The following is a 14,317-nucleotide window of genomic DNA, read 5'->3' as shown; positions in this document are numbered from 1 at the left end:
TTATCTTTAAAATGTACAAAATTTCCTTCTGGGGGAGCATGTCCCCAGACCCCCTATTGGAACAGAGACAACCACCACGGAAAAAAGACAATCCTGTGGGAAACACTGTATATATGATAGTGTTCTCAAAATACAAATCTAATTCTCTTAATATTAAAATATCTAAAATATGCGCTTGTAAAAGTGTTTTTTTTTTTCTACCGTGATCAAGATTTTACCACCTCCTCCTCAGCCAGGAAAAACCCTGATTACGGCTATGTAGAGTCCCCGTAAACCACACATACAAGTGTGTGTGTGTGTGAGTGCGCACGTCTGAGTGTATGTTGACTTTGCTCAGTACTGTTAAATTGGTGCCATGACCCGATCTCTTAGTGTTTATCTCTTGGCTCTGGGTCAGCTAACAGCAGAACTTGAACTGAACAGTGGAAATCTATTTAAACTGTATTGCAGTAATTCTTCAGTTAGATGATTTTGGTCCCTTTGAAAGTTGTTAGTAATGTTGTTAAAAAAAAAAAAAAGGGAAAAAGTTTGTTTCAGTTAATTTAATATCTATGTGTACGTTTTAGTTTTTAGATTTTTTTTTTATATATACTCTCCCCAATATGGCTTTCATTCCTATCATGGCAGGCATAAAAAACACTTTGTTCTTGGTTTGTTTGAAATAAGATGTACCGGGAAACATAAATGATAAGAAATTGTTTATTATTGTTGTTGTTGTTATATTAGTAGTAACAATATTATTATTAATATAATAATAATGTATTTTTGGATTTTTATGTCATAATATGAGAGTAGCTTTATTAACATTTTTACTTCAATTAATTAATTATTAATTTTCATTTATTTTAGGTAAATTGACTGCTAGCTAACTTGCATTAACATGTTTTATTGAACTACTCTAAAACTAAAAAAAAAAAAAAAATGGTATTGACATCACACATCATATCAAAATGTAATACATCACACATTATCTGGCAAAATACACTTGAAGGTTGATGAAGACGAAGATCAGACACAATATGTAAGATATTTGGATTAAAATATCCAAAAACCACTAGGACAGTGTTATATAGTTTGTTGATTTGTGTACTTACATTATCCCGGATGTTTCCAAGAATGTTTAAATCCAGAGAAGTAAGCAATTTCAACCAGGACTCGGACCGTGTCCGTGTGTCACCTATCAATGACATCATACCTGCGTTATCCTCGATTTCCGGATATATTTCATAGAAACCATGGAAACACCAAAGACTCTTTAATATATTATATGTTTTATTAGAAAAGGGAACAACTGTTTGGATGCATTTATAGACAGAAATCTAATCATTGTTATATAGCTCAACATGTTTAGTTTGAATCTCGTTTTCTTGATTATATTAATATGATTTTCTAAAATCGATGTGTCTCATAGCAGCCGCCGAGCGAACGCACAGAGTAACGTTATAACATCATTTTCAACACACTCAGATGTGGCAAAAAAAATACATATTGTGCCTTTAAGTTAGCATAAATAAAACATAGTTTAAAGATCCATTGTTCAAGTGGTTAGAAGTGCCCCTACTTGAAAAATCACCCATTTACTCACCATATTTTGAGCATTAAATGTCAGCTGTTGATCCTCATGGTCTCATTGAAATCTTAAACATTGAGAAGTTAAATATCCTCATTTCAGTTTTCAATTAGAGTGAAAGAAAAAGAAAGATTGTTCTGCATGAATGACTATGGTGTAATCAAGTTTGACCTCTCCCAGTGCATGCTGGGAAGATAAGATCACCTTCTATGCAAATTCCCTCATACTTATTCAGATTTATTCATGCGTTTGTTTGGAACTGGTTAGGACTGACCTCTGGCCACGTTGATGGACAGAAATGGAAGAGTTTGTGTTTGTATACACGTGTGTATTGTTACAGATAGAGCAGCAGTGACCTCTGAGTTGTGCAGCATTTCAAAATCGGTGTAAAGCTGTCTGGAGACAGAAGCTGAACAATTTGACCACAGTTCATGTATCCTTGACCTTTGCCAAAAAGGAAGAGACCGGAAGAGAAAGATAGATTCAAAATAAAATAGACTTAAAAGGACAGTTCACCCAAAATAAAAATTCTTATGTTGTCATGTTGGCCCAAACCTGTCACTTTCTTTTGTGGAACAAAAAAGGAAAGAGCAACATGAAAATTCTTTGAAATGTCTCCATTTGTATTTCACAGGAGGCGAGTCACAAAAAAAGCTACAAACTTACAAAACTCCTTTAAAATTGAGCTCATATGCACCGAAAAAGTCAACAGTTGTTTCTGTGTGTGCAGAATGTCCGTTGACGATGGCGTCGCAGCTGGAAGGCTGCGCAGAGCTCATAAAGGTTCTGAAGAATGGAGGAGCTCACCTGGATTTCAGGACCAGAGACGGCATAACTGCCCTTCACAAAGCAGTCCGCACCAAGAACCACACGGCACTTATAGTGAGTAACACACACACACTCGTCCTGCCGACGATGGGAGGGAACATGGGGTTCTCATACATACTTGAAAGAGAGATCAGAGGTACGCGTGTCTGTCCAGACATGAGTCATAGAGTGGCACAAAGATGAAAAGCGTTCATTGACAGCAGGCTCTATAAAAGCTTGCTGTGTTTTATAATGATCAGAGCAGATCTTTTGCTGGAGAGGACTCGTACACAGCTGATGTGTCATCTGAAGTTCAACTGAAAGAGGCATATCAGTGTTGTTTTGTCACATTTTATGAACTCAGACAGTTATAGTTACATACATACATTGCTGTTTGTGGAATTGATATATGTTGGCAAGCTGTGACTTTTTTTAACCAGGTGTGCTGTTATGTCAAAACTGTTCCTGGTGCAGATAGTGTACGTTGGATTTCTTTATTATAAGCTAAACGCTCAGGTTCACTCTACACAGAGTGTTAGATACTCAGTTGCTCACTCTCTTGACACATTACAATTTCTAATATGTTGGACCTTTTATTGAAAGTAGCCTATATTTGTCTGTTGAGACATGCCTTCACAATCACCTATAAGAGCTGTGATTGTGTTGTTTGGGTGGGACGCGATGCACAAAGGGTCGATTGCAAAATATGCTGTATTTTTGTGATTCCTTTAGGTGGCACTAGTCCAGCACAAACTACATACGTCACCTTTAAACGGTACGGTGCGTCGGCTTAGTAAAAGTCTCAGATCTAAATCAGAGACAACAAATAAACACTAAGGTGTCAGTTGAAATGTATGCCAGAAGTATATTTTTTAATTAAATGAATAAGTATACATATACATAATAAATAGGCCTATTAGTAGCCTATTATAAATACACTGCCCTCCAAAAGTTTGGAAACAAACCTGGCAAAGTGTGGTTTTGAATGATATCAGCATAAATCCTTAGCATTTTTTGGTGCAAATACATTAAAGTAACTTGACATTATCATTGAAAACCAGCAATAATAATTTTCATTTTGATTACATAATAATGGCAATATATACATGTCAAAGTCAGATATGCCCCTTTGCCAGCTGTGATGCCTGGTTACTGGTTTAAACTTGTCCCAGGTTTGTAAAAGATTTTTGGGTCAGCACACCTTAATAGCTTCAACAATTGATTGCCAGTTAAGTTTAGAATACAATGAACCAATTAGAACCCAGTTTAGGTCAGATAGCTGCTAATGGTGGATATTTTGATGAATCAAAAATTATTATTTTTTTCTATGTATAAAGTGTTTATGTAATAAAATATGTTTTTGTAGTTTGTGTTGTCCCTTATCAGTGCAAAATTATCACAAATTAAAAGGATTCATGCCAATATTGTCCAAAACCCCACTTTTCTAGGGCGTTTCCAAACTTTTGGAGGGCAGTGTTTTAATTAATTAAACCCAATATAAACAAATACAAATATAAGTATTCTTTTAAAAAAATATGTTGAAATAATGCAAATTGGTGGCATTAACAAATGAAGAATATTGATTCAAAACTCTGAGAGTTACAGTGCTGTACAGTGCGACAGTGCTGATGATACATAACAACAGAGCATAGCCGGCAAAGCTGTTGTAAGATCATCATACCCAGAACCCTCCGTCACTGGCAGATTTGAAGAAAATGACCATGGTTTGGCAAATAAATATATGACGGACTATAGCATATGCATTACCAACATTTTATCATGTAAGCTTTATGGTTTACCTCAAACAAAGGAATTTATAGTAATTTATAGTAATAATATTAATTAGCAATTCCACGATGGCTTGGGTATGCAGAGCATTTCCAGCTTATATGGACCGAACACCCCTGATAGATATATATATATATATATATATATATATATATATACACACAGTGGGTACGGAAAGTATTCAGACCCCCTTAAATCACTCATTGTTATATTGCTGCAATTTGCTAAAATCATTTAAGTTAATTTTTTTTCTCATTAATGTACACACAGCACCCCATATTGACAGAAAAACACAGAATTGTTGACATTTTTACAAATTTATTAAAAAAGAAAAACTGAAATATCACATGGTCCTAAGTATTCAGACCCTTTGCTCAGTATTTAGTAGAAGCACCCTTTTGATCTAATACAGCCATGAGTCTTTTTGGGAAAGATGCAACAAGTTTTTCACACCTGGATTTGGGGATCCTCTGCTATTCCTCCTTGCAGATCCTCTCAAGTTCTGTCAGGTTGGACGGTAAACGTTGGTGGACAGCCATTTTTAGGTCTCTCCAGAGATGCTCAATTGGGATTAAGTCAGGGCTCTGGCTGGGCCATTCAAGAACAGTCACGGAGTTGTTGTGAAGCCACTCCTTCATTATTTTAGCTGTGTGCTTAGGGTCATTTTCTTGTTGGAAGGTAAACTTTCAGCCCAGTCTGAGGTCCTGAGCACTCTGGAGAAGGTTTTTGTCCAGGATATCCCTGTACTTCATCTTTCCCTCAATTGCAACCAGTCGTCCTGTCCCTGCAGCTGAAAAACACCCCCACAGCATGATGCTGCCACCACCATGCTTCACTGTTGGGACTGTATTGGACAGGTGATGAGCAGTGCCTGGTTTTCTCCACACATACCGCTAAGAATTAAGGCCAAAAAGTTCTATCTTGGTCTCATCAGACCAGAGAATCTTATTTCTCACCATCTTGGAAAACTCCATGCGGGCTTTCATGTGTCTTGCACTGAGGAGAGGCTTCTGTCGGGCCACTCTGCCATAAAACCCCGACTGGTGGAGGGCTGCAGTGATGGTTGACTTTCTACAACTTTCTCCCATCTCCCGACTGCATCTCTGGAGCTCAGCCACAGTGATCTTTGGGTTCTTCTTTACCTCTCTCACCAAGGCTCTTCTCCCAAGATAGCTCAGTTTGGCCAGACGGCCAGCTCTAGGAAGGGTTCTGGTCGTTCCAAACGTCTTCCATTTAAGGATTATGGAGGCCACTGTGCTCTTAGGAACCTTAAGTGCAGCAGAATTTTTTTTGTAACCTTGGCCAGATCTGTGCCTTGCCACAATTCTGTCTCTGAGCTCTTCAGGCAGTTCCTTTGACCTCATGATTCTCATTTGCTCTGACATGCACTGTGAGCTGTAAGGTCTTATATAGACAGGTGTGTGGCTTTCCTAATCAAGTCCAGTCAGTATAATCAAACGCAGCTGGACTCAAATGAAGGTGTAGAACCATCTCAAGGATGATCAGAAGAAATGGACAGCACCTGAGTTAAATATATGAGTGTCACAGCAAAGGGTCTGAATACTTAGGACCATGTGATATTTCAGTTTTTCTTTTTTAATAAATCTGCAAAAATGTCAACAATTTTTAAGGGGGTCTGAATACTTTCCGTACCCACTGTGTATGTATGTATATATATCCATGCGCACCCACTCTCTCTACACTGTGAAAAAATTGCTGACAAACACCTACAAACATGTAAGCTGGATTTTAGCAAGCTCCATTATGGTAATCTACTCAAATGATTTGATGAACTGTAATAAATCGAAACATGTAATAAAAAACATTAACATAATTTGGAATTACTATTAGGAATTTCACTGCTTGTGAGAGAACTTTTTTTTTTTTTTACCAGTTTTCATAATGTTGAGAGTGTGTTCATTTCTATGATAAATATAATAAATCAGGAAACTAGATGAGGTAAAATAAACCATGTGTATATGTTGAGATTCTCTTGATTTGTTCTTGCGTGAAAGTGCAGTAATTCTGATGAAATTTAAAAACTATTTGTAACTATTTGAATGTGAACTCATAAAATGAGTCTTGGATGACTTGTCACAGCTCATAAATTGGCTTGGCTTTTGAATCATCAGTTATGAGGGTCTGTGGTGCAGTCTAGTCTCAGCCTCAGATAGCACACCCAGTCTGTTCACTGATCGCCTAATGCATATTGCATTACAGAACTGGTTGGAGCTAGCAGTAAATCTGCAAGGATAAGCGACAAAGTGCACCAGTCTATGCTGATATATGCTTACTCGACTGGTAAGGTTGTAGGTTCAAACCCCACAATGGTTGATCCATGAACTTTTGCCTTCATGCCCTTGAGCAAGGCACTTAAAGAGATGCTGTGTGATTTTTTTTTTTTTTTTTTTTTATGAAATAGTATGCAGTAAATGTCCCTAATACTTGACAGATATCATTGAAATTGTCTGTATGACAGCCTGAGGTGCTGTAAAAAGTAAAAAAGAGTCTGACTGTGCAGTGCTGCTAGACATTGACAAAACTTTGAAACGATCTCTGTCTGTCAATTTAGCTGACTTTTAAGGGTTAGCTGACTTTTAAGGGCAGGATTTTGGAGAAATGAGACAAGGAATTTAATTGGCTAAATGAGAGAAATGGGTATCATTTGTGTTTGCAGACGCTGCTGGACTTGGGCGCCTCTCCGGATTACAAGGACAGTCGTGGCCTGACTCCACTGTATCACAGCTCTATGGTGGGGGGCGACCCGTACTGCTGCGAGCTCCTGCTGCATGATCACGCTCAGGTGGGCTGCATGGATGAGAACGGCTGGCAGGAGATTCACCAGGTAACACACTTGTTGTAATGTTTATAATTCAAATCGTCATGGGATTGACCTCACACACCACATTCACGTTCACATTTACATATACACTACTGTTCAAATGTTTGGGAACAGTAAGATTTTATTTTTTATTTTGACAGATTGTTTTTATTTTGATTTATTGATTTTTATTGATTTTTTTAATTGATTTTATTGATTTTATTTTTATTTTTATTTTAGTCCTGAAAATTTTTGGGTGCGAGTTCAGTTATAGAATGCGGTTGTCACTCCCGTAAAAAACTGTGTGTGAACGTAACCGTATTGACTCAAATACAGGACTGACAACCATATTCTGCTGCTGTGTGAACATGGCCAGAGTGAATTACTTACATACAGAAGTCTTAAAAGCATTCTAGGTCTTTTCAGAGTCAGAAAAAGGATGGAAAATGAAAAACTAAATTACGGCTGTTTTTGGTGCAAATAATGTTGACGAACATTACAAATGGGCTTCAAAGAGGAAAAAATAAATAGAGCACACACACACACACACACACAATCAGGTCACAATATTGACTTACAATCGGCTGACCCTGTGAATTACTGCAGGGTTATGCAGTAGGAGACTGTCTTCCACAGGCTTTTTCTCCATCTCTATCCATGTTCTGGAGGCTGGCCAGGCACACACACTTACTTCTAAACTATTTCTCTCAGTTAGCAGCCCCTGGTGCATGACATTTGCATTCATGACATCTGACCTTTTCCAAAGCTTGAAAAGGGTGAGAGAGAGAATATCAGTGAGGGACGTATATCCACACTTGTTTTAACCTCCACACAGGATCTAAAATTAATACTTGCCAAGTTCCAAATGTGAATGAAAAATGGCAAGTAAATAAGACTGATTTGCTCACTTTATTAGGACTGTATAGCTTTACTTATACTAACTTCATGCATACGAATATGAATATTGATGTTAAAGGGGTGTATAATGCTATTTCATGTATTCTGACTTATTTACACTGTTAAAGAGGTTCTCATGCTAAACATGGCCAAAGTTTCAAAACACGAGTTGGACGTATGACGGAGTATTTCTGTGCCAAAAATACTCTTCCAAATCCTCATAAACTTAGCAATCTTTTTTTCGAGTATGGGCCTTTGTAACGTCATAAAGGTCAGAATTCCTTATACGGGCACTTTTCCAGGAAGGGCGCGTGCGCACACGTCGACCAGAGCGAGAGAGCAAGAGCACGCCCATCAATGCACATTCGGCTTTACGGAAGTCATCGGCAGTGCTGCACAGGTCACATGACTTCATGAAATCAACAATGTCACCAAAGAAGTGTGTTTTTGGTTGTGAGGGAAAGATAACCTTGCTTCCCAAAGAACCCAGCGTTAAGTGGAGCGGAGAGTTTTGTGCTCATGCATTACATTGATGCGCTCTCGATATTTGTTATTAAAATAACCATAGAAACTGATAGTTGCAATCACTTTTTTATTGGTTAAGATGAATGGAGAATATCTCGTGTTTTTCCGTGGCTGCTCGAGCCCTCGGGATCGGTGCTTATGGTTTCATAAACAAGACCCAGTTCTACATTGGATTTACAGATAGTTTGAAACTGAAAGATGGAGCGGTCACAGCGGTCTCGGTCATGAGTCAGAACCTCAGGTGGTGAGTAAAACTGCTGCATATGTCTGTTTTGTTGGCAATAGGCACCCAAGTGCATATAATGTAAACAACACGAACATAGTGAATTCATAAATTCATTGTTCATCAGTCACTATACGCTATATTCATTAAGTGATTCAAAAGTTATCCAGGGAAACTAAAGACTTTTTGGAGATATGAAGGATGCACTACTAGGTACTTAAGATTAACATGAGATTGGCAGAAACTGTGTGTGATACCCCCCTTTAATGTCCTAATAAATAAATATATAATAATAATAATAATAATAATAATAATAATTGTTGTTTTTATAATAACATTAACACCAATATTTATATACATTTTAATGAAGTTAAAGTGCAAAAAGTGCAAAGTGCAAAAAAGCAATAATATATTTATAATAATACATTTCTATTATTATTATTAGACTTCAAAATAACCCTTAAAGGTGCCATAGAATTGAAAATTGAATTTACCTTGGTATAGATGAATAACAAGAGTTCAGTACATGGAAATGACATACAGTGAGTCTCAAACTCCATTGTTTCCACCTTCTTTTGTAAATCTCATTTGTTTAAAAGACCTCCGAAGAACAGGCGAATCTCAACATAACACCGACTGTTACGTAACAGTCGGGATCATTAATATGTACGCCCCCAATATTTGCATATGCCAGCCCATGTTCAAGGCATTAGACAAGCCAGTATTAACATCTGAAGCTGTGCACAGCCGAATCAACAGACTTTATGCAGGTAAGCAAGCAAGGACAATAGCAAAAAATGGCAGATTGGGCAATAATAACTGACATGATCCATGATATTATGATGTTTTTAGTAATATTTGTAAATTGTCTTTCTAAATGTTTCGTTAGCATGTTGCTAATGTACTGTTAAATGTGGTTAAAGTTACCATCGGTTATTACTGTATTCACGGAGACAAGAGCTGTCGTTATTTTCATTATTAAACACTTGCAGTCTGTATAATTCATAAACACAACTTCATTCTTTATAAATCTCTCCAACAGTGTGTAATGTTAGCGTTAGCCCCGTTAGCCACACATAGGCTACTATGAAACTCATTCAGAGTCAAATGTAAACATCCAAATAAATACTATACTCACATAATCAGGTATGCTGCATGTTTGTTTATGCAATGTATTATAGAGTCGCAAGCTTGGGGGTGGGGAGCACGAGCATTTAAAGGGGAAGCACGCTGAATCAGCGCATATTTAATGATGCCCCAAAATAGGCAGTTAAAAAAATGAATAAAAGAAAATCTATGGGGTATTTTGAGCTGAAACTTCACAGTCACATTCAGGGGACACCTTAGACTTATATTACATCTTGTGAAAAAGCGTTCTATGGTACCTTCAAATTAGTAAATTATCAAATAATCATTAGTTTCAGCCCTGTTTGGCATTCAAAATTGAACTGCCATTTATGAGTGTCCACTTTCTTCCTTGTCCAATGTCTTCCATTTCTCTGGCTTTTCTTCTCCTTTTCTGAATTATTTTACAACAAACATGTTGTTTTGCAGCTTTGCAAGCACTGATATTTCCTTCAGGATATGCAAATAGTTTTATTTCTTTTTGCCCTGTTTAGAGGGGAAAGATGAGAGCTTGCGGTTTCTTTTCTGTTTATGAAAAACAATCATTTTGTAGCCGCAGCTGAGAGCGTCACGTCTGGAAACGGATGGATGGGTGAATGGATGCATGGAGGCATAGATGCCCTGAGGGTGGAAGAGCTGCTGGGTCACATAGGATTGTGCGTGTGTGTGTGTGTGCGCGCATGTGTGCGTATACATACACACACAGCTGTACCGTTGCTGCCGCTGTGAGTTTACAGTGTTTAACCTGAGGCTCATTCCCCAAATTAGATCAGGCCTAAAAATGTGACGGACATGCTGTTAAACTATGTTACCTACACCTCACAAACACACACTGCCCTCAGGAGTCTTGCCCTTAGTGTGCAGAAAGAGGGCAATGGTTGTCAGGCCTGATTTGTGTGTGGGTGTGGGGAGGTGGGCACTTTTCTTATCATAATATTTATTTTTCCACCACTCTGCCTCCTTTCTAATGTTCTCATCCATCTGTCTGACCTACAATTGTCATTTCCAAAGAGAATCTATGGCAACCCAAGTAAATGCCAAGTGTCTTTGTCTTGATAAAGCTGCTTTTCACACACCACTATAGTTTATATTTTAGTCATCCTTGCACATCTGTCAGCATGTGTGTGTCTCTTTAAATGGACGTGTATATTGTACATCACTGAATGAATGGCTAAATGTGAATCCGAACACATTTATCCCTGTCTCTTTCTGTCTCCTATATATGCATTGTCAATTAAACTGTAGCTAACCGTCTATACAAACATACTGTGGAGCTAAAGCTAACATTAGCTCTGTTCAAAAACATAGTACACCACCTACATAGACAGCATTTTAATGTTGTTGCCTTCTAAAGTAACTTTAGCCAACTTTTAAATAGACAGAAAGAAATCACATTATCATCAACAACTATTATTGTTATTATTATTTTTACCAGTAGTAATATCAGCATAATAACAACTATTATTATTACTACTAGTACTACTACTACTAACAACATCACATTATCATCAACAACTATTACATTATTATTTTTATTATTACTACTACTAACAGTAATATTATTGCATTAATAACAACAGCAATATTGTTATTATTAATATCACAGTATCAAAAACAGCTGTTTTTATTACTACTACTACTACTACTAACAACATCACATGATCATCGACAATAACCACTATCATTATTATTATTATTAACAGTGATGATACATCGTATTAAAACTATTATTACTACTACTACTGCTACTACTAACAAACAACACCACATTATCATTAACAACAATTATTATTTTTATTATTACTAATAACAGTAGTTTCATTGTATTAATCACAACATTATTATTATTATTATTATTATTATTGCTACTTACAGTAATATCACATCATCAACTAGTTTTATTAACAGTATTAATATCGTATTATCAACAACAACTATTATTACTACTACTAACATCACATTATCATCAACAATAACAACTATTATTATTGATATTATTACTACCCACTAAAAAATGTTGGGTTAAAAATAACCCAACAAGTAACCCAACTATGGGTTAACATAGCACCTTCCCAACTGTGGGTTATTTTTAACCCAATGGTTGGGTTAAAAGCCAGTTGGGTTAAAAAACAACCCACAGTTGGGAAGGTGCTATGTTAACCCATAGTTGGGTTACTTGTTGGGTTATTTTTAACCCAACATTTTTTAGTGAGTAACAGTAATATCCTTGTATTAACAACAACAACAGCAACTAATAATAACAATAACATTTCAAAGATCTGTGTGTTACATGTCTTGTGTTTCTGTGACCTAGTTTTCCCCAGTCTGTTTGATTAGTTAATTTGATTCACCTGTCTAGTTAATCATCTCATCACCTTGTTAAGTTCCCTTTGTTTGTCACATGTATTTAAACCCAGTATTCTCCTTCACTCCTTGTCCGTTCTCGTTTGCGTTTACATGTATGTAATGCTTGTCTCTACCCTGTTGGAATCTCCTGTGTTTGATTAAATATTACTCGTATACTCATCTTCATCTTTGTCGTGCGTTTATATACAGAAACTGTAACACTTTTAATGTGCGATTGAACGATTTGTCAATCACTTGGTTTTTATGTCTGCATTGTTGCACTGTCCAGCGACATATTTCCAGGGCATTAAAAAATTCTTAAAAGATTGAAATTCGAATCTCCTAATTTTAAGGCCAATAAAAAAGTCTTAAATATTTGTATTTTTTGGCTAGGTATTAAATTGTAAGATGAGGTCTTAAATCTGATCGAAAAATATACGCTTTTAGGCCATGTTTACACCTGGTATTAAGATGCGTTTTGGTCGACCCAAAAGGTTTGGTTTGAAGACGAAAAAACGTAAAGCACAATGTTCTCTCACCATTCCTGATTTTTAACACACACTCACAGCGTTCAGCATGGTCTTGCGGCTTTCAGAGCGTAAAGAAAAGATGCTGTTCCCACCTCCTCCTTCCCTGAGCGTTAAACCTCGTTACACCCATGTAAACAAAGCAGACTGCGCTACTTTCTGTTTCTGAACAGCCATTCGGTCATTTGACATGTCATTTCATCAGTCACATTACATCCAGTTATGTATGTAATTCATTTGAACTTTTACTAAACACTATTACATGTTACATGATGCCTGTCATGTGTTTACTATTGTGTTTTTAGTATGGAGTACTGAGTTGAATACTATTGACATATTACATATAGCCTGATAAAAATACATAATACAATGTATTTTAATAATTGGTAAATTTGTTTTTTTTATGCGTGTACGATATTAAAGGATAAGTTCACTTAAGAATTAAAATTTCCTAATAATTTGCTCACCCCCATGTCATTCAAGATGTTTGTCTTTCAGTCGAAAAGAAATTATGTTTTTTGGGGAAAACTTTCCAGGATTTTTCTCCATATAGTGGACTTTAATAGTTACCAATGGGTTGAAGGTCCAAATTGCAGTTTCAATGCAGCTTCAAAAGGATCTACACGATCCCAGCCGAGGAATAAGTGTCTTATCTAGCGAAATAATGTAATTTTTTTTTTTTAAAAACAACAACAACAACAAAAAAAAAAAAACATTTATATACTTTCTAACCACAAATGCTCATCTTGCACTAGCTCTGCAATGAGCAAGTTTTTACAAAGCGAACATGCAAAGACTAAAATGGTCTTTACGAAAAAGGTAAAACGATGTCAGACAATTTTGAAGTTGGAGGAGAAAAATGAGATGGAGTTTTTTGCCCTCCCGCTACTTCCGCCTATGTCATGCGTGATCTTTCCACCATGATGACGTTATGCGTGGCGCATTGCAGAGCAAGTGCAAGATGAGCATTTGGGGTTAAAAAGTATACAATTTTATTTTTTATTTTTTAGAAAATGACCGATAGTTTCACTGGATAAGACCCTTATTCCTTAGCTGGGATCGTGTAGAGCCCTTTGAAGCTACACTGAAACTGCAATTTTAATCCCATTGGTAACTGTTAAAGTCCATTATATGGAGAAAAATCCTGGAATGTTTTCCTCAAAAAACATAATTTCTTTTCGACTGAAGAAAGAAAGACATAAACATCTTGGATGACATGGGGGTGAGTAAATTATCAGGAAATTTGAATTCTGAAGTGAACTAATCTTGTAATTTTCATTTTGTCAGGTCCTAAAAAGTCCTAAATTTGATTTTAAACCTTGATTTTTTTTGGTTAGCAGCATCTGGACACCACGTCCAAAGGATCACAATACAGAGCTGTATAAATGTTTTCAAACCGCAGGAGACGGCCAAAGACCTAGCCCCAACTGCGTGGCTAAAGATGAGCAAACACAGCCGTGAATGTTAATTGGCCCCTGTGCTAGAGAACGATTGGTTCCCGCTGGATCTCACAGCTGGAGGCCCCTGGGAGTCCCTCGAATGTCCGGTCACTACTCCTGCCCTGCTCTATCTCTCTTTTCCACTCTTTCTCAGGCAGACAGCTTTTAAGCAGTTTTTCTACATCCCATACTCCATTAGTATTCAGAGAGGACACGTTTTGAATTATGGTGGAAAGAAAAGTGACATTG

General features: G+C 36.8%; 1 protein-coding gene across 2 annotated transcripts in view; it reads left to right on the top strand.

Moving 5' to 3' along the window:
• Nucleotides 1-14,317, top strand: part of shank3a (SH3 and multiple ankyrin repeat domains 3a) — a 390,305-nt gene that overhangs the window by 226,348 nt on the left and 149,640 nt on the right. For both annotated transcript variants that reach the window (XM_048169401.1, XM_048169402.1), the window contains 2 exons: nucleotides 2,301-2,452; nucleotides 6,843-7,010. In XM_048169401.1, coding sequence (XP_048025358.1) covers nucleotides 2,301-2,452; nucleotides 6,843-7,010 — 320 coding nt within the window. The remainder of the gene's footprint in view (nucleotides 1-2,300; nucleotides 2,453-6,842; nucleotides 7,011-14,317) is intronic.

Source organism: Megalobrama amblycephala, linkage group LG19 (genome assembly GCF_018812025.1).
Source record: "Megalobrama amblycephala isolate DHTTF-2021 linkage group LG19, ASM1881202v1, whole genome shotgun sequence".
In the NCBI taxonomy this organism is placed as follows: Eukaryota; Metazoa; Chordata; class Actinopteri; order Cypriniformes; family Xenocyprididae; genus Megalobrama; species Megalobrama amblycephala.
This window is presented reverse-complemented; position numbering and strand designations above follow the sequence as displayed.